The 19,205-nt window shown below is 37.8% G+C and overlaps 3 protein-coding genes across 4 annotated transcripts in view; 1 reads left to right on the forward strand and 2 right to left on the reverse strand.

Annotated features, from left to right (window-relative positions):
- Nucleotides 1–43: 43 nt before the first annotated feature.
- On the reverse strand, nt 44–1,453 carry LOC123016060 (probable rRNA-processing protein EBP2 homolog). Its single transcript, XM_044416261.1, has 3 exons — nt 1,165–1,453; nt 1,027–1,110; nt 44–978 (listed from the first exon to the last, which is right to left on the reverse strand). The coding sequence occupies exons 1-3, from the start codon at nt 1,204–1,206 to the stop codon at nt 211–213; spliced, it is 894 nt and encodes a 297-aa protein (XP_044272196.1). The 5' UTR covers nt 1,207–1,453; the 3' UTR covers nt 44–210.
- Nucleotides 1,444–7,525, forward strand: LOC123016059 (transcription initiation factor TFIID subunit 2). The gene is made up of 9 exons (XM_044416260.1): nt 1,444–1,581; nt 1,648–1,702; nt 1,754–1,917; nt 1,973–3,328; nt 3,379–3,618; nt 5,694–6,490; nt 6,540–6,759; nt 6,815–7,100; nt 7,144–7,525. The coding sequence occupies exons 1-9, from the start codon at nt 1,538–1,540 to the stop codon at nt 7,489–7,491; spliced, it is 3,510 nt and encodes a 1,169-aa protein (XP_044272195.1). The 5' UTR covers nt 1,444–1,537; the 3' UTR covers nt 7,492–7,525.
- A 663-nt stretch (nt 7,526–8,188) lies between these two features.
- Nucleotides 8,189–19,205, reverse strand: part of LOC123012394 (TOX high mobility group box family member 4-like) — a 77,106-nt gene continuing 66,089 nt past the window's right edge. For both annotated transcript variants that reach the window (XM_044410286.1, XM_044410277.1), the window contains 6 exons: nt 14,849–14,926; nt 13,833–14,366; nt 12,855–12,970; nt 12,046–12,181; nt 9,390–10,003; nt 8,189–9,330 (listed from right to left, as the gene is read on the reverse strand). In XM_044410286.1, coding sequence (XP_044266221.1) covers nt 9,264–9,330; nt 9,390–10,003; nt 12,046–12,181; nt 12,855–12,970; nt 13,833–14,366; nt 14,849–14,926 — 1,545 coding nt within the window. In that variant the 3' untranslated portion in view covers nt 8,189–9,263. The remainder of the gene's footprint in view (nt 9,331–9,389; nt 10,004–12,045; nt 12,182–12,854; nt 12,971–13,832; nt 14,367–14,848; nt 14,927–19,205) is intronic.

A 19,205-nucleotide genomic window follows, 5' to 3' on the forward strand; every position in this document is an offset into this window, starting at 1 on the left:
TTTTGCCGTTGTTTGGTAATTAAAAAATTAAATAAACAACAAAAAGTGTTAAGAACCATTTATTACAAAAAATTACATCAAAATCTTTAAATATAAATGCCAAAATAATCCATATAATCTAAAATTGTTTTGTTACATTGGCAACAATGTCCAAAAACGTCAAATGTGACATTCAAAAATGAAACATCAAACATTTCATAAAAACTTTATTTATCGTTTGCCCTTTGCTTTATTCTTGATCCTCCGATTCTTCCCGGGCCTCTTGCTGGCCCCTTTCCCTTTATTCCCAACGACCGGTTTCTTGGGCCTCCTGTACTCGCTAATATCCGCTGCACTGTCCTTAGTATTCAACTTGCTCCCCCTTTTCTTGCCCCCAAACCCGAATTTTTTATCCCTAACCTTCCTCTTTTCAATCGCCTTCTTCGACTTGTTTCTCCCGTCTAAGAACCCCAAATCCTTGCTTTGCCCCTTCCTCACTCTCTTCACTTGGTCCAACATCGCCTTCTTTTCTTTCTGTCGTTCGAGTTTGGCCTGAACTTGCATCATTTTGCCTTCCTTTCGCTGCGCCCTCAACTGTTTCACCCTCTCGCTGCGTTGTTTCGCCACTTGTTTCTGCATCAAGTGCGCGCGGATTTTTTGCATGTGTTCATCAGTTTTGGCCATTTCGGCGAAATAATCGTCGGGACGGATGGTTTTGAGCCCTAGGGCTTTGATCCGCGGGAAGGCCTCCATGACGGCGGCTTGAGCCTGCCGGTGGAACATCGTCTCGCGTTTGAAATCGTTCAAAACGGGGTCCACACTAGGGTCAACCTGGGGCAATTTTTTGTTGTTTTTCAGCTGATTTTCGCGTTTTTCCTCATGGATAAGCATTTGGGCGGCCAGTTCCGGCGCCAAGGGGGCTTGCTTGTTCACTAAATCCAGGTTTTCGATCCAGGGGAGGCTTGATTTGAACTCCGCCAGTTTTTGCCGAAGGCCACCCTAATTGAATTATTTAACTCGGAAAAAAAAACAAGTGGAGTGACTTACGACATTGTTGACGAATTGTTTGGGGGCTGTTTCGACTGTGTTTAACCCTGGTTTGAGACGTCCCTCCGCGAAAGCTTCTTGTAACTAAAAAAAAAATCAATTTTTTGTATTTTTTTTAAAGAAGACTCGACACATTACCTCAACATCACTATCACTAAGCTCAGATTCACTAGAACTCATTTTGACTTATTTAAACTAATATAAAACTTGTCTTCACCAACACGTGAACAACATAACCTAACTTATGACAATTTCAAAAAAGTTTCATTAAAAATGAATTTATAATGAAGTGGCATAAGGACTATAATTGCTTCTTACTGAAAAATCAATTTTCAGCAATTCTAACCTTTATTTTAGTGGCTATAAAGGCAAAAATCGCACCAAATTGAAATTAACAAACTAACTGTCAAAAAACAATCCAACCTCAAAATAGTCAAAACACTGTTAGTAAACAAAAGTTGCAATAATGTCTACTTTAAAATCTCTCTAAACTTGCAAAAACCACACAAAAATGAAGCGGGAGCGCACCGGAGACAACTGCCGCCCCTTTAAATTATAAGTATCTTTAAAAAAATCGTTTAATTTTTTTTGATTCGTAAAAGTGAGGTTATGTTTTTTTACAGCCCATCAAATTGTGAGCCTTACAGGGATTAGTTTTGAACGAAAAAGCATAATTGTATGTTTTCGAGCCTCCTTTTAGTCATAGAAAGTAAATTTGTGGTTGTAGGGCTTCGTTGAATTGACGGTGGTGCCCCTTCGAGACAACCTGAGACACGTCAAATTGAACGCCAAGCAGTGCCGTATTTACCGAATTATTTTAAACGACGCATATGAGGCGCATTTCCAGTATTTTGACCCCTTTTTGGACATCTGCCAGTCAGACACCGACACGTAAATATCGCATTTTCTTGGTCGTAGCAGGCTATGATTTTTTGACATTTGACAGTCGTAGCCTCGAGACCTTCTCCACACACCACCTCAATGCCTCGCTCAAAGTGGACCCCGACAACAACTCCGGGGAGCTGGTGGTCACAATCCCCACCGAGGCTTCGCATCTCGTGGCCGAAGGCACCGCCCTCCGTGTCGGGATCGAGTTCTCCCTGGAGCAGCCCCAGGGCGGCATCCACTTCGTCGTGCCCCCCAAAGAGGGCACTTACGCCGAGCGCGGCGTCCACTTATTCACCTACGGCCACCAAAACTCCTCGCGCCTGTGGTTCCCCTGCGTGGACAGCTTCGCCGAGACCTGCACCTGGAAGCTGGAGTTCACCGTCGACGATGAGATGACGGCGGTCTCCAACGGGGACCTCATCGAAGTGGTGTACACGCCGGACATGCGACGTAAGACTTACCACTATTCGCTCAATGTGCCCACTTGTGCCCCCAATATCTCGCTCGCGGTGGGGCCCTTCGAGATCTACGTGGACCCCTACATGCACGAAGTGACCCACTTTTGCCTCCCCAACCTTCTGCCTTTGCTCAAAGTGACCACGAGGTACATGCATGAGACTTTTGAGTTCTACGAGGAGACTCTCTCAAATCGGTACCCCTATTCGTGTTATAAGCAAGTTTTTGTCGATGAGACTCACGAGGATTACCGATCGTACGCGACGATGAGTATCCTGAGTGTCAATTTGCTACACTCGGCCGTGATCATAGATCAGGTTTATACCACAAGGACGATAATGGCCCAGGCGATAGCCGAGCAGTTTTTCGGATGCTTCATTTCGATGCAAAATTGGTCGGACATGTGGCTCAACAAGGGGATAAGTCAGTATTTGTGTGGTCTCTACTGTAAGAAAAGCTTCGGGAATAACGAATACAGATATTGGGTGCAAAGTATGCTCCAGGACGTTGTTAAATACGAAGAACAGTTCGGGGGGATTGTCTTGGATCCGAGTCAACCCCCGGCCCCCTTGCCGGTCGGTGGCGGCTCAAACGCCTCACAAACGAACACAAAACAAGAGGAGAAGTTTTATTTCTCCATCAGGAATCTTCACACAATGTCCCCCATGTATATCAAAGCTTTGGAGAAGAAGGCGTGTCTTGTTATGCGAATGTTGGAGCACCGGATTGGTCAAGAGTTGTTGTTGCAAGTTTTCAATAAACAACTCTCATTGGCTACGAATGCCGCACAACAGAAAATCGGGAGTGGCTTATGGGGGCACATGTTGATCAGCACTAATGTTTTCACCAAGGCGATTTTTACGGTCACTGGTAAAGACATGGCTGTTTTTATTGACCAATGGGTGCGGACAGGGGGCCATGCCAAGTTTCATCTCACTTCAGTTTTCAACCGAAAGAGGTGACAACACGCGTGGCCCCCTTAAACATTATTAATTTTTCTTTTTGTAGAAATACAATCGAATTGGAGATAAGACAGGACGCGACTACGCAGTTGGGTATTAGGAAATATGTGGGCCCCCTTTTGGTCACTTTGCAAGAGTTGGATGGGACTTTTAAACATATGTTGCAAATTGAGAATACGGTGGTTAAGGCCGATATCACGTGTCATTCCAAAAGTCGCAGAAATAAAAAGAAAAAAATTCCTTTGTGTACAGGGGACGAGGTCGATATGGACTTGAGTGCGATGGAGTGAGTACAATACTCGATTCTGATTGGGTGTGTTTGTCGGTCTTGAAAACCTATGAAAATTGAGTATTTGAATTTCCCACACATATTTCACCATTTGTCTAAAAAAAGGAGTATAATTATTATTATTTCCTCTATTCATTCGTTATTTAGATTTCAGGATTTGAAATTAATTTGGGAAGGGAAATTTGAAAATACTCACTGATTGAAGTGCCAGATCAAAAACATAAAATTCACCAGATCGGAGTTGAAAAATTCGAACAAATTTTTACGCTGAGTAAACGTGCTAAAATGCTCGAGGAATGCAAAAATAATGATATTCTAGACTTAATTTCTTGATTTTTTTAGTTTGTTTTAGCGAAATCTAGTGAAAAACCTGAGATTTTAGTACAAAAACGCGCTAAAAAATATTTTAGGCCAAGTTTTGAGGTTTCTCGGCTTAATTTTGCTCAAAAACTAGTTAAATCGAGTGAAACAAACGAAATAACATCAATATCAATTGTTTTTGTGATTTTTAAGCGTGTTTAGACAAAATTTTGCAAAATAAATGAGACTCTGGTTCAAAAACAAAGTAAGTCGGGCGAAACAAGCAAAAAATGATATCGATTTCGTAATTTTTTAGCCTGTTTCAACGCAATATTTCGATTTTTTTGTGTTTTTATCTCTCAAAAACATTCTTAAACGCTCGAAAAGGGCCAAAAACGCCGTTTTTTGGCTATTTTGTTGAATTTGTGGCTTGTTTTTAAGAAAATTTGGCAAAATAATTGTGTTTCTAGCGGACAAAGCATTCAAAAAAACTCTGTTTAGTAATATCTCGTAAAAAACAAATAGAACTATTTTTAACCAATTTGGTGTTTTTCGATTATTTTGTCTTCGAGAAAATTTGACGAAATGATCAAGTTAAAGCCTAAGAGTTAGGTACAAATATCATAATATAATCTTTTTTTACAAAATCTAGTGATTTTTGACATGCTATGGCAAACTCTCGCGAAAAAACAGTTTTCAGCTTAAAAATCTGCTTAAACTTTGGAAAAAGGAAAAAATTATACCATTTTGCTCTAATTTCGAGTTTTTTTCGTAAGTCGAGCGAAACAAGCTAAAAACAATATCAATTTTTATTTGATTTTGTAATTTTTTTTCCTGCTTCAACGAAATTTTTGTTGTTTTTCTCTCAAAAACGTGCTCAAACATTTTAAAGGAGCAAAAATAACGTCGTTTTTGTTAGAATTTGTTGAATTTTTGGATTGTAAAATTTTGTAAAAAAACGAATAGAACTATTTTTAACCAATTTGTTAATTTTCGACTTTTTTGAAAAAAATTGACGAAATAATCAAGTTTCTGGTTGAAAATCTGGAAAATACTCGAAAAATAGTTTTTTTCATTTCTAAAAAATCACCAGATAATTCAGGTATTATAATTTTTACAAAAATTTTTACCAAATTAACATGAAAATCACCAGATCTGGCCCTCTCTTGATTTATCTGAGGACTATTGAAAACTCTTTCTTTATTGCATATTTTAGTCTTTTGTCTAAAAAAAAGGAATATATTTTTTATTATACAGGGTATTCACTATTTATTCATACGTTATTTAGATTTTAGAATTTGAAATTAGTTCGAGGGGAAAATTCAAAATCACTCAATTTTTCGTTAGTCTTAAAATGAATCAGACTAATAACAATTGAGTATTTTGAAACTCCTCCTCTTTTGATTTATCTAAGGACTATTGAAAACTTTTACTTTAGTTTTTTGTCTAAAAAAAAAATGGAAAATAATTTTTATTATACAGGGTGTTCAATGTTTTCATTATAATTTGGGCGGGAAGGAGAAAATACTCAATTCTGATTAAATGTTCGAATCAGACCAATGACAATTGAGTATTTTTAATTTCCACCTATCTTAATTTATCTGAGGCCCATTGAAACTCTTTTTTTACACATTTATGTTTTTTGTAAAAAAAGGAATATAATATTTATTATACAGGTTGTTTACTGTTGTCATTTTTCATTCTTTATTCCGATTTTAAAAATTGAGAAAAATTATTGGGTGTTTTTTTATTTTTATAAAAAAAAATTTCAGCGACTCTCCGGTGCTGTGGATCCGGTTGGACCCGGAAATGACCCTTTTGCGGTCGGTTGTGATCGAGCAGCCCGACTACCAATGGCAGTACCAGCTCCGTCACGAGCGTGACGTCACAGCCCAGATGGAGGCAATCTACGCTCTGGAGCGTTACCCCACCCCCGCCACCCGTCTCGCCCTCACCGACACCATCGAAAACGAGCAATGCTACTATAAAGTCCGATGTCGTGCCGCCCACTGTCTCACCAAAGTGGCAAACGCGATGGTGGCGAATTGGGCCGGTCCGCCGGCCATGTTGGCAATATTTCGCAAATTGTTTGGATCGTTTGCCGCTCCGCATATAATAAGACAGAACAGTTTTACTAATTTTCAACACTATTATTTGCAAAAGACAATCCCGTTGGCTATGGCAGGATTGAGGAATGCCCACGGGATTTGTCCACCTGATGTTATACGATTTTTGCTCGATTTGTTCAAATATAACGATAATTCGAAGAATCGCTACTCGGATAATTACTATAGAGCGGCTTTGGTCGAGGCGTTGGGGAATACTGTTACTCCTGTTGTCTCGGTGATCCACCAGGGGGCGCCAATAACGGCCGAAAGTCTCAGTACTGACACCAAACTGATCCTTGAGGAAGTCACAAGGATGCTTAACCTTGAAAAAGCCTTAGCTTGTTACAAATATACCGTTTCAGTGGCGTGTCTTAAGGCAATTCGGAAGTTGCAGAAATTCGGCCATTTGCCAAGCCGTCCAACCATCTTCAAGAGTTACGCCAGTTACGGCCATTTCATTGGTTGAAATTCAAATTTAACGATTCCCGTCACTGATTGGTCGATTTTCAGATGTTCGAGTTGCAGCACTCGAATGTTTAGTGGATTTTGTCCGTGCTGATGGTCGCTGGAATGACCTTCAAGACATACTTGATATTTTAGAAAGTGACCCTGACCCTGGCTTACGTCACAAACTAGCCGACTTGATTATAACCAATCCTCCGTTTAGAAGGGCACATCGCGAACGATTGGACATCCCTGATTTAGTCGAGCGGATTTGGACAAACATCAAGTAAGTGGGTGTGGTTTAAATCATCACAAAGAGGCGGAGTCTATTTACATTTCAGCGGAATGTTGTCACATGATACAAGACTGAGGTGTGATTTGGTCGACTTGTATTACACTTTATACGGAAGTAAACGCCCAGTTTGTCTCCCAATACCGGAATTGGCCGGTATGATGAATATGCATAAACACGATGCGAGAAAGACCACGCCTTACATACCCAAGCCCCTCCCCGTTCCCGAAATAAAACACTCCCCTACCCCAAAAGACGGTACTACGCCAATCATAATCGACGATAATTTGGGTTGTATGAATGTGGAGGTGGTGGCAAGCGAGGATCGCGTTAAGGTAAGTGTGTGATTGGTCCAGGCGTGGTTTAATTCTCTCGTAGGAGGAGCCAATGGATGTGCAGGTGGAGTCAAGGCCGACTCCCAAACAGGAGTATTTTTCGGATAATTCGGTGTCGTTGCCGGGGATGGGTCAGAGTGGGCCGGTGGGTTTCGAGCCCGGGATGTTTAAAAAGGAGGATTCGAAGCATAAGGGTGATACAGGGAAGATTAAGAAGAAGAAGAAGGACAAGAAGAAGCATAAACATAAACACAAGCATAAACACGAGCATAAGCACAGTAAGGATAAGAAGGAGAAGGATCCAATGAAGAAGATGAAAGAGGAGACGTTGAGTTCGGTGAGCTCGACGCCAAGCCCCAATCCCATGTCCATGGGAGGAGAGACGATTTAGGGGTAATTTTTGGAAAATAAAGTTATTTAAGGTGTTTTGCGTTTTTCTCTCCCCGTGTATACAGTTTTTCCAAACTTGTATAATAACACAGGGTGTTTGAGGATTGCGAGCAAATATTTTAACCGCTAATAGGACTCGTCAAAAGAAACAACTTTCGTTATTCCAACTTTTGTCGAAAGCACGTCATTTCTGAGTTGAGGTAATATGTGGGGTCCAATTTGGTGATCTTCAATGATCCCTGCCAAAACATTAAGTGAAAATTGGTCTTGGAAGTGATGTTCGTACACTAGTTAATTTGTTTGAGTAGTTGACTTGAATGACAATTTGATTTCAAATCGATGTGCACAATTCACCCGAAAGCGCATTAACGACTAACTAAACTGACACGTGTAAACAAGTGATAATTATTTTGTACAAAAAGTTTCCTTTTTTCTGTATAAAAACTTTCACGGTCAACATTCAATGCAATTTATTTTCATTGATATTTTTTCTTCCAACTAACAAGGACAGACACACTGAACGGCTCGTGAAAATCATAGGGGGGGAAATTGCAAAAATAAAATTTGGATACGGAATTTGTTTGGTCTTTAATTCGACTTTTCATAACAAATTCTCTTAGTGGTTAAAATATTTGCTCGCAATCCACAAACACCCTGTATACTATTACTGGAAAGGTGTTTTGGGTGAAAAAAGGGTGTTTAGAATCTATTCATTTATTTTAAATATTAATTGATTACATAGTATAAGGTGTGCTTGTCAGGATAAAATATGATATTTACAATGTAATAGTGAAACATAAATTGTACTTAATAATTTTAAAGCTCATGTAGAGATAAGGATTGGAATAGTCGTGATTTTGATATCCGTCGACCCAACGAACGAACGAACGAATCGCCGATTGTTCCTCAAACAACCGAAGGAACGATGAGAACCAAGTATTGAAGTCGTAATATGCATTTACCTAAACGTATTATAATACAGTTCTCACAGTTCAAACTGTCTCAAACAGTCGGGAAGGAAATAAAAACGCATTAACAATATCACTGCTTCAAACAGTTCGAATCTCAACAAGTCGTTCATAATATTCACAAATATACATCCTTCACCACGTATTTAATACTAGGGATGTTGACGCAACCGAATTGCTTATTACATCAATAACAATAAAATAACAACTGCAATTTATATACATCGACAAAAAAGCGTAACTTTGATTGGTCAATGATATAAAAATAATTGTACACTACAAACTATGATCGGTCAGATCTCAAATAAAAGGAATTCAGTACAAGGAACAGAGAACACGATTATTTATACTCTTTCTCACTCATCCACGCTTGCACAAGGGATGGGGAACGTTCCGTAACAACAAAGACCTAACTATGAACTAAAATAGTTTTCCTCTTATATAGTTTTTCTTTATGTACTTTGGACATATCTAACTACCATTTTTATTTCCAAGGGGTACATGCATTTACAGAGCATGAATTAACAAATTTTTCTTCAATAATTAATATACAACGTGTATATGCTAGGATTACAGTGTCTTGTATTGTATACCTATTTCATGAAATCGTATTGCTCCTATTGCTTCCCACAATACAACCTCACTCTCTAAATGATTATCATTTTATTTACAATCTTAACCTAGCCTCTCACTATTACACATCATTTTATCAGTACAGCACTCGGACCGATTACAAACTTAATATCCTATCTGTTCCTCTCGGTATTGCTTAACTCGAACTTGCAACAATCCCTACATCTACAATTTATTTAACTGTTGAAAAATTTTGTGATTGGTTCTTGTTGTTCGCTACCCAATTTGTGAATACATCCCTGAAAAAAAAAAACACAAAATCACACCTACTCGTATATCACCCGGCGATTCAACTTACCGGCAATGACTCACAACGCACTCGTTACTGCAATACTCGTCCTCCCACTCGGCGTTGTTGATGGCCGGATTGGGGCACCCGTGTCGTATACACGAATTCGGGGGTCTCATCTGTCCTTGCGCTTGCTGCGCGCCGGTAGTCGGGGGCGGTGCCGCCGCCGACACCGGCGGCGAACTCGACACCATCGGGGGCGGACTGACGTGCTGTTGCATATGTGGCTGCTGTTGCGGCGACACTGGCATGTGCTGCTGTTGAGGAACCTGTTGCATATAACTGTTATGCTGCTGTTGCATATGCTGCATGTGCACTTGGCCCATAGGCGATTGCATCATGTTTTGGTGCTGTTGTTGCGGCTGTTGCTGCGCCATCATCGCCGGCTTCTTGCCAATTGGGGGCTGTTGGGTGGGCGGCGTCGCTGCCGACGACATAGGCGGCGAGGGGATGGTGCCCTGAGGCGTGTAGCCCCCGTATTGGGGGGCGCCGGCGTTGTAACTGCCGTAGTTGCCGTACATGCCGTCACCCTCGCCGGCGCCCTTGGACACTAAACTCGCCCGGTAGGCGGCGAGTGCTTTCAGGTATTCCTTTTTGGCCGCTTCCGTCTTCTTTTTATACACCTAGGGAGGAAAACGGTTTTTTTCAAACAAGGGGACTGAGAAGTTGCGCGCGCACGAAATCGCCAACCCAACAAAAATAATGCCCAATTCTAGTTCAGTGTTGCCAACTCAAAATAATTAAATTCACCAGATCTGAGCAGAAAAGTTACCAGATTTACCTATTTTCACCATATACTAAAATTTTTCTAATACTGTGTTTTTTTATGGCAAATCTGTTCAAAAAGGTGCTTAAACGCTCGAATAATGCAAAAATAGGTAACGCTATTTTATTTAGTCTTGATTCTATAATTTTTTGGCTAGTTTTTAATTCAAATTTGCGAAATACCGGATAACAAAAAATGTATTGGCAACACTGAATTAGTGGTAATCTTTCTAAATTTGTTATATCAGAATGTTTCAGGTGACGGCTAAATCAGCAGTCGCAAATGAATGACAATTGCAGTTTGACGTTTGAATTTGAAAGTCAAGGTTGCCAAACTAAAATTTTTAATTTGACACCTTTAGGTAAAAAATGACATCATTTAGTCATCCGATATTAACGTTTTTACTTGAAAAACATGCTAAAACACAAATGTTTTATTGTTTTATCAAGGATAAAACCAAAAATAATGACTTGATTTGATGTTCTTTTGATTTGTTTTAGCAAAATCTTTCAATTAACACCATTTTCGACCATACTTTGTATTTTTCCTCGAATTTATTGACAAAATTTCACTCAAAAAGAGCTAAATCGAACAAACGAAATGACATCAAATTACATTTATTTTTGTTGTGTTTTAGTATGTTTTGACAATATCCTGCAAAATAAATGAGTCTCTGGTTCAAAAACGAATTAAATCGAGCGAGACACGCTAAAATGGTATCAATTTCAATCTAATTTGGTAATTTTTCAGTCAGTTTTAGCAATTTGAATGTATTTTAAAAACCTGCTAAAACACTCTAAAATTGCAAAAATAACACTAGTTTTGGCCTAATTTGATAAATTTTCCGTTTCTTTTTAACGAAATTTTGCAAAATAGTTTTGTTTCTGGCTAAAAACATACTAAAAGGCTCAGAAATTATCAAAATAATGTACTTTTTGACCCATTTTGGCGATTTTCTTACCTTGTTGAGTGAAATTTCATTTAGAAAGACAAAACTATCACTCGATTTTCAACTTGTTTTTGAGAAAATTTTGCATTTGAGCTTCTGTATGGCTAAAAATCATGCAAAATGCAAAAAAATAGCGTCATCATTTTTGACTGAATTTACTAAATCAATAATTAAAAAAGTTAATCTTACATGTGGGCGAATATTCGATTTAAAAAAAATATTTCAAAATACATCATTTTCTGCTGGAACTACAGTCACGTTTCCAAAAATTCATAAGAAATTAGAATTTTTTAAAAAATTTATCACCAAACCATTATGTACTAGTATAAAAATCTCCAGTTCTGGTGAAATTTCACCAGACCTGGACAACACTGTTCTAGTGTGTAAAAAATAAAAATTAAATTACACGTTCTTGTAATTTTTGTTTGTATGTCATCAGCGTTGCCAACAGACCGCACGCGATGCTTATTTATAGGACGTAATCGTTTCGCCATCGTTAAATAATTTTTATTCTTATTACATCATTAAATTGTTATTAGCGATAAATAATTGTTTTTTCTATAAACATTAATTTATTAAACAAAAATAATTGAATGCCTGTCAGCGGCAGTAAACAGATCCTAGCCTTAATTTTAGTGGAATGTTATTTTCATTTATTATTCATCATTTGGATAATTTAGTCATAAAACATAAATTTGGTTAATGACACGTTCAAATGTATTTAACCTCAAGTCAACGCTGAAATTAATTTCAAGATTTATATTTCACTCGTTAAGAGCTTTTATTTATTAACAGTCATCTGAAAAGAATGATAATTTGTGGCCGACCTGTGACCCTAAATCATCGTTGTTAAATCATTTGATTTTAATATTTTCTAAATAAATTTGACGTTTAGTTGTGGTAATACACTAGGTTCAATTTGAAAAAAGTCACTAGATTTGGTTACTTACGTTTTTATGTTCGGAGTCCAAAGCGTCCCACATGGAAGCAACGATTTTTGAGACTTCCCCGAAGCTCGCGTTCGGGTTTTGTCCCTTGATGGCCGCTTGCGTATCACGGAAGAACAAGGCATAAGCCGAGACGGGTCTGTAAAACCATATCAAAATCGATAATAAAAATTAATCATAGATGGATAATAGTTCCCGAATTGGGCCGCTCCACTACATAGTAAGTAAAATTGCAACAATAAATCTGCTGTTACAACTTACGCGCACGGTAAATGTTAGCTTTATGGGCCATATAACGTCTTCCTTTCTGTTATGCAGCTGGGTAAATGGCATTCTCAACATTTTAATACGATTTAATAGCGGCCACGAAAATCAATAACTCGCTAATTCCGAGCGAAACCTAAATATTCCGAGAAATTCGGAAAAAATCTACATTTTTACAAGGGTTGCACGAATAAAAATAAACAAGGGGTGCACACGTTTTACGACCAGGGATGAAATTTCTTATTTGCTGCAACCTCAGCCGAAAAAAATCGCACTTTATTCTAATCGCGGAGTTAATTGAAGTCGACAAAATGGCGACATTAAAACCACGATTCCATTTACGACGCGCTTATCTCTTAAGTGTCCTGAAAATGCTGAAATTTCCGCTCTGATTTTTCACCATTTCGACAATTAAACAACCCAAACGCAATGCCTACTTGTTGATTAATATTATGAATGCGTTGAAAATCGGTTGCGGTTTCATTAATCGAAACAAACAAATGATGATTATCAATTAGTGGCGAATAACGAGTATGGTTTAAACTCACTTTTGGGGCTCGTTGGGGTCCCGCTTCTTTTTCTTCTTCTGCACTTTAGGCTTTTTCTGCGTTTTCGTTAACGTTTGGTCCGCGGGTTCGGGCGACGGCCGCTTCATCGCAGTCATCTGCAAAAAAACAAAAAAAATAAAAAAAAACAACAGAGTCAATGACATAATTGAACGACACCCTAAATGCAGTATTTGGTAAAGTTAAGTTCCTCAAGTTGGTAAAAAAAGTTCACTTTGGGAGTTTGCATGACTCGAATCGTTGTGGTAAGTTGTAACACTGGGCGTGGTTTGCTTTATTACGTCATTAAATAAATGTAACAATTGATAAAACATTCTAAATGGACAAGATTTAACTGTAACATTATGATGAATATTGCAATAATTAGGACATTAACTGTAAATTGTTGACATTCTGATATATCGACATATTATACAATTTTATTCCGAAATAAAATACAGGGTGCGCCAGAACTCGCGCCCCAGAGAAAAATTTTATGTAAGATAAGATACCAGGAACATGAAAAAAATGTTTAGAAAATTCTATTTGTCAAAAAAATTGACATTTATTTTTTGACATTTAACATTTTTTTATGTCTATTTGATGATACTGATGATCTTGTATATGTTTTTTTACAATTATTTAGTAAAAGAATAAAAATTTTGCCAATAAAAGCCACAAATAACATTAAACAAAGTTACAATTTAGGATACAGCTTCTTTGTTTTAATAGACTGTAGCAAAAAAACTTGGTAAATTATTTTTCCAACAGAAATAAATAGAGTCAAAGTGCATATTTTAAACTCTCATAACTTTTTTTTTAACATTTTTTCCATGTTCCTGGTATCTTACCTTATATGACATTTTTCTCTGGGGCGCGAGTTCTGGCGCACTCTGTATTCATCATTCTCTCAAAAAAAGCACTGGTTAATGTTTTGGAGTAGAAAAAATTGTGTATACACTTCGGGGGTTATTTTTTTACCATTGCCGTGTGCGGGGTGCTGTCGTCGCTGTCCTCGCTGGTGGTGGGTTCCTGTCCGGGGGGCGCCGGCGGACTGTTCCCCCTTCCTTGGGGATGTTGTGGCGACGTCCCGTACTGATTCATTGCACCCGGTGGCGGTTGTCCGTGATTCATCATCATTTGTTGATGTTGCTGTTGTTGTTGCTGCTGTATCATCAGCAATTGATTGTTGTGCTGTTGTTGTTGGCTAGGACTCATCGAATAATTCGGTTGTGGACTATGATAGGACGGATTGACCATTCCATGATCAGGACCTGCGAGATACAACGGCTGTTGGTAGCCACCCGTCGGGTCGTGCATTCCCATGCCGTCCTGTTGTTGATTCATTTGTTGATTCATCTGTTGCATGCCTTGCATCGGCTGCTGTTGGTAGTGTTGTTGGTCGGTGTGCTGTTGTTGTTGTTGTTGCTGTTGTTGTTGTTGTTGCTGCTGCTGTTGCGGATTGATCGCCGGAATGTCGAAGTCTTCGTCGCCGAAACTCGGCGTATGAAATGTCTAAAAAAAATTGTTTTTGTATATTTAAAAAAAACAGGATGAAAAAAGCGTTCAATAAAAATGAGCAAAAGCTGATTTATAATGTTCATATAATTCTTCTTTATTTTCATACAAAGTTATGGTCCATATTTCTTGCCTGCCAAATAAATTACATCCAACGGGTATTCAGTTCGACTCTATTAAAGTTAGTTGTGCAGGTCACCGCGGCGGCGCTCGCGATGTATTCACCGCCGTCGCCGCCACCACCACCACCGCAAAGACAATTATTTTTTATTTTTTTTTAATAAAATATCGAAAATAAATCGAATTTGGGACGCGACTGCTGGTGCAACGATCGGCCTTTTATGATTGATATTATGACGAAGAAACGCAGTTCAATGGCCATTACCAAGGTGACTTTCATATCTCTCTAACAGCACTCAAGATGGCCGGCCCACTTCCGCACGTGTGCATAAGATGCTGGTGCATCCAGAAGGACTTACCTGGTCGCCCATGTCGTAGCCGTTGGATTGGAAGTTAGACTGGGGTATGCTCAAGGACAAGTCCACGTTTTCAGATCTCTGAAACAAAAAAATTCATTTAGTTTCATAATAAACTTTTCTTTAGATTCATTTCCTTGCATTCGCACAGGGGGTGTTCCCCCAATCCCCCAATTCGGTATTATGTATTCTCATTATAGCTCTTGTAAACTTTCGTAATTGACTATACAGAATCACGCAAACTATATCTATAATTATACGTAAAGTTGTCGGGAGTTGCAACTTGCAACACCCCGACGTCCCCAAAATCGTATCGTATGTGTAGTGAAGGCGAGACGAAATAAATCCGACAGCGGTAAGCACCGGAATAGTCCGTGTGTCAACTGAAATCCCCGGAATCGCTTTATGACATCGATCGACGTACGCATTCCGCAAAAAAGAAACACAATTACGGTGTGATTTTATTACGCCTGAGCCCATCTTATTCCATTTAATTAGCCAGAAAGTTTGATCATAAACGCAAACGAGAAGAATTTAAAAATGCTGAATTACAACAAAAACTAATTTCAACTTTTTAATTAAATTTCAGTCTCTGCGCCAACGAACAGTTGTGTTGTAAATTAAGTTAAACTTATTTAATATAAGTGAGTCGACCGCCCGAGGACTTCGGTTTGACGGTGCATTTTGTTCCTGTTGCAATGAACAGTCGATGCAATCGCTTGAATCCTCCAAGGACCGAAGAAAATACGAATTTCTATTTATTCACAAATTTTACTGGAAATGTGGAATCTTTAATCAAGATTTGCTTCCTTCTTTATGACCAAATTTTTTCTTATCAACTTTCTGGATTAAATTATTCAAACAAAATCGTTTGAAAAAATAGCGACACATGGTTTAAAAATAGTTTTTACACAATATGTTACCTCATTAGAGTTCAGAAATGCAAGGAACTTAAAGTCCAATGCATAAAAACTATTTCCAAAGACAACACTCTGAGAATTTAACTGAAAATCGAAACCACTTCCAAAACCATTTACTGGTTATTTAATAATAATAATGTTGGAAAATACAGTAATAACAAGCCAAATTGTTGCTTTTGGTACGAAAATCATTTATAAACCCGCTAATTTCTACAGAAAACAACTATAACTTCTATTGTAAAAACGAAATGATGTCAAAACAATTTGATGCAAGTGGTTTTGTAAATGGTTTTTACACAATTGTTACCTCACTGGAGTTCAGAAGTACAAAGAACCTTATGCCACGCCGCCCACAGTCCCAATGTTTTAATTAAATAAAATATATTCATGCAGACAAAATAAAAATAAAAAAATTGATTTCTTGCGTGTTTACAACGATTTGGTACTTTTCGAAGTCTCTTGAACCCTCAAGAGTGCAAATGATTCAATTTTGAAGTTTTTAATTTTGCCGATTTTTGTCGAAATTTTGGGCAACTGACGCTAGCCCTTTTTGTTTGGTACCGTTGGAAAGCAAATTTTATTTGTTATCATATATAAAAAAAAGATAGTTGTCCTGCGTTAAACAGGTGTCAGTTGTCAAATTAATACAAAATATTAATTCAACTATAACTTCTAAACGATTAAAAGTTTTCCAGTTTTTTCGAAACATTTTACATATGTACATTATAACGTTTGATGTACAGTTTTGTCGCAATTAACAAAATAAAAAAAGTGGAAATTTGTGAATCTTTTGAACTTATGACAACATCGAAAATAATTGTATAGAAAATTCGAATGTTTAATTTGGTTGTTTCTAAAAGATAATTTGAGTTTTACGTATATGTATTACCACTACAAAATAATTTTGCCTGATTTTGTTCGAGGGGAGGGGTTTTAAACTCCAACCTCCTCTTCCAACCACCTTTCAGATAATTTCTGCACGTAACAAAAATAACTTAGTATTCGTAGTTAAGTAATTGACATTTTGTAAAATCGAAAGATGAGTGTCATTTTTTTATGTAAATGTAAACCCATTTCCAAAACCACTTGCTGTTAATTTCTGAATATGGTTTTTTTTTCAAAATGACAAAATTTTTGTCCAAACCATTTAATGACACAACAATAATGAATTAATTGAAAAAAAGTGAAACAACAAATACAAAGGAAATATGTCATCGAGAGAATTTAAACCATTTACAAAACCACTTACGTAGGTACTGATCGTGTGTCAGCTGTGACACTCCATGTAAAAACAACTTGTGACAAAACCCAAACGCCCAAACCATTTCCAAACCATTTGCTAATTTTAGTTTTAAGAAAAAAATCACAAAATGTGGGAGAATAAATTTGTAATTTTCAACACAAGTTAAATTTTGGTTTCGTATAAAAAACGTTTACAGAACCTCTTTTTGAGTGTTAATTTTTCTGTGTAAATGTACTTGTTTATTTTGTGGTGTCTGTCCTTGAGCCGGCTTGAAATTTCCCTAGATTAGTGTAAAGGTTTCCCGTTTCGCTTGGGTGGAATATACAGGCTGACCTTTGGGATATTGCCGCATTGACAGTTTTGCTTGCGCAGTGATATTTAGCGCAATAGAATAGCACTTCTGGGAAGCACATTTCCGATTTTTGTTTTTTTCGTTTTGTATATAGTGTGGGTTGGTTCGCGGAAGCGTAACGCAATTACAATTTTAATTAATATTCTGTTTTCTCCCGTTCTTTTTTTCCACCGCCCGCCGGCAGGAGTCCCGAAAACAAATAAATGTCGAGAGTTTGAACAATGAGAGATTAAAAGTAAACACGCGGACCGTTCGTTCGCGAGGGTTCAACCATCCCCCTACCACCTATGAAGAAAAGGACGGTAGCGGTGGCGGCGCCGATTCTCTCACAATTTCATTTATTCCGGCGCTGTGTTTCTATTCAAATAAAAATCGTACATCATTCTAGGACATGGAACAATTAATAATCTCGTTAAATATTGGTGGCGCGTCTAGTACTCGCTTCTCTTGTTCGTCCCGAAAAATTAAAAATCTAAATAAAACGTAACGAGCGCGGTCTTTTGTCTTTTTTTTATTATTGTGGACGAGAGTGGACCATTGTTGGCGAATTTATCGAGGTTGGACGCAAAAAATACCTTTGTGACCGGATGAAAAATTGATGATGGCCGACTGTATGAAAATTTAAGAGCAGGAATGGAAAGCTTTTAGCAGGAAGTGCACAAGTTAAGGAGCTTTGGAGAACGTGGCGGCTCTAGGCGATGATTTTAATCGAACTGTTCACACCTTTACAACACGTGTTTGGCGACTAAAGACAGATCGTTTTCTCTTTATTTTATTTATAACTTAACGGAACTTATTTATAAATCAAACAAACTTTGTAGAATTTTTTTTCATTCAATTCATTTTCTAAGTGTAATAGCTAAACGCCCCTAATTATTCTAATTTCAGCATTCTCGCCTGAAAAATTCATGTCGAAACGATGGTGTAAAGCGAGAACCTGAAACAAAGTTTGTCTAACCTATAATTACACGCACTTAATTAAGTGTTGTTTATCATTATTTCAAGTTAAAATAGAAAGGGTGAAGCTGACATAAATAAAGTTAATTACACGTTATTACATGTTTATGACAGCTAAATTAAGTTTTTCAGGTGAAAATGATGGTGCGGTTGAATTTTCTCTCTCCAACATCGAATAAGGAGAAAATCGTCGATTTGCCCTTTTTTCTCTCTACCTTCTCTTTTCTCACTCATCGAGAAAAATTGAAAAACCGCCCTCAATTACGGCCACGCGAAGAGGGCGCGTTTTTGTTACAAGCAATAACTTTCACGGAGAAGAATAATGTCGACGTGTTAAATTAAAAGACATTACATTGGGTTATTTTCGTGTCGTAAATCTTTTTATATGAGTGTTTTCGTTGCCATAAAGTCCATAGAGTTGAAACGATGGCCTTTCGGCTTTCGCACACCGGAGTGATTCATCGAGAGTGATATTTTTTAATCCCCCACGTCAACGAAGACATGTCTTGTGCCACACAGAAATATCTTTGCCCCAAAAAACCCCAAATCAAAAGGGAAAAAAAAAAAGGAAAATTTAAATTAGAATGAATAATAATTAAAACTAAAATTGAGTTAGGTATAAATTTATATACCGGGTGAGTCAATATTTGTGTCCCGTTTAATAACTTGATTTTGGTTCAAGATAGAGAAAAACCGTTTGGTGCAAATTTCACAATTTTCTATAAACTTTATGTTTCAAGTGGTTTCATGTGAATTCTACTTCCGGTTTTACCGGAAACAGCCACAGTTACATTTTGTAAACCGCTTCTGCTTTTCGAATCGGTTTAAAATCGATTTTGATTAATTTTTTTCGAGGTTGGGTTACAATGAACCCTGCAGCGAGATTTT

The sequence above is a fragment of the Tribolium madens genome, unplaced genomic scaffold (genome assembly GCF_015345945.1).
Source record: "Tribolium madens isolate multiple individuals breed KSU strain unplaced genomic scaffold, Tmad_KSU_1.1 Scaffold_19;HRSCAF=116;Tcas5.2_LG9, whole genome shotgun sequence".
Taxonomy (NCBI): Eukaryota; Metazoa; Arthropoda; class Insecta; order Coleoptera; family Tenebrionidae; genus Tribolium; species Tribolium madens.

Coding starts and splice junctions, on each gene's coding strand:
- LOC123016059 (XM_044416260.1), top strand. CDS start 1,538: ATGAAGCGGGAGCGCACCGGAGACAACTGCCGCCCCTTTAAATT. Junction 1,918..1,972: donor TGCCAGTCAGACACCGACAC/GTAAATATCGCA, acceptor GACATTTGACAG/TCGTAGCCTCGAGACCTTCT. Junction 3,329..3,378: donor TCAGTTTTCAACCGAAAGAG/GTGACAACACGC, acceptor TTCTTTTTGTAG/AAATACAATCGAATTGGAGA.
- LOC123016060 (XM_044416261.1), bottom strand. CDS start 1,206: ATGAGTTCTAGTGAATCTGAGCTTAGTGATAGTGATGTTGAG. Junction 1,111..1,164: donor TTAGTGATAGTGATGTTGAG/GTAATGTGTCGA, acceptor TTTTTTTTTTAG/TTACAAGAAGCTTTCGCGGA. Junction 979..1,026: donor AACAATTCGTCAACAATGTC/GTAAGTCACTCC, acceptor TAATTCAATTAG/GGTGGCCTTCGGCAAAAACT.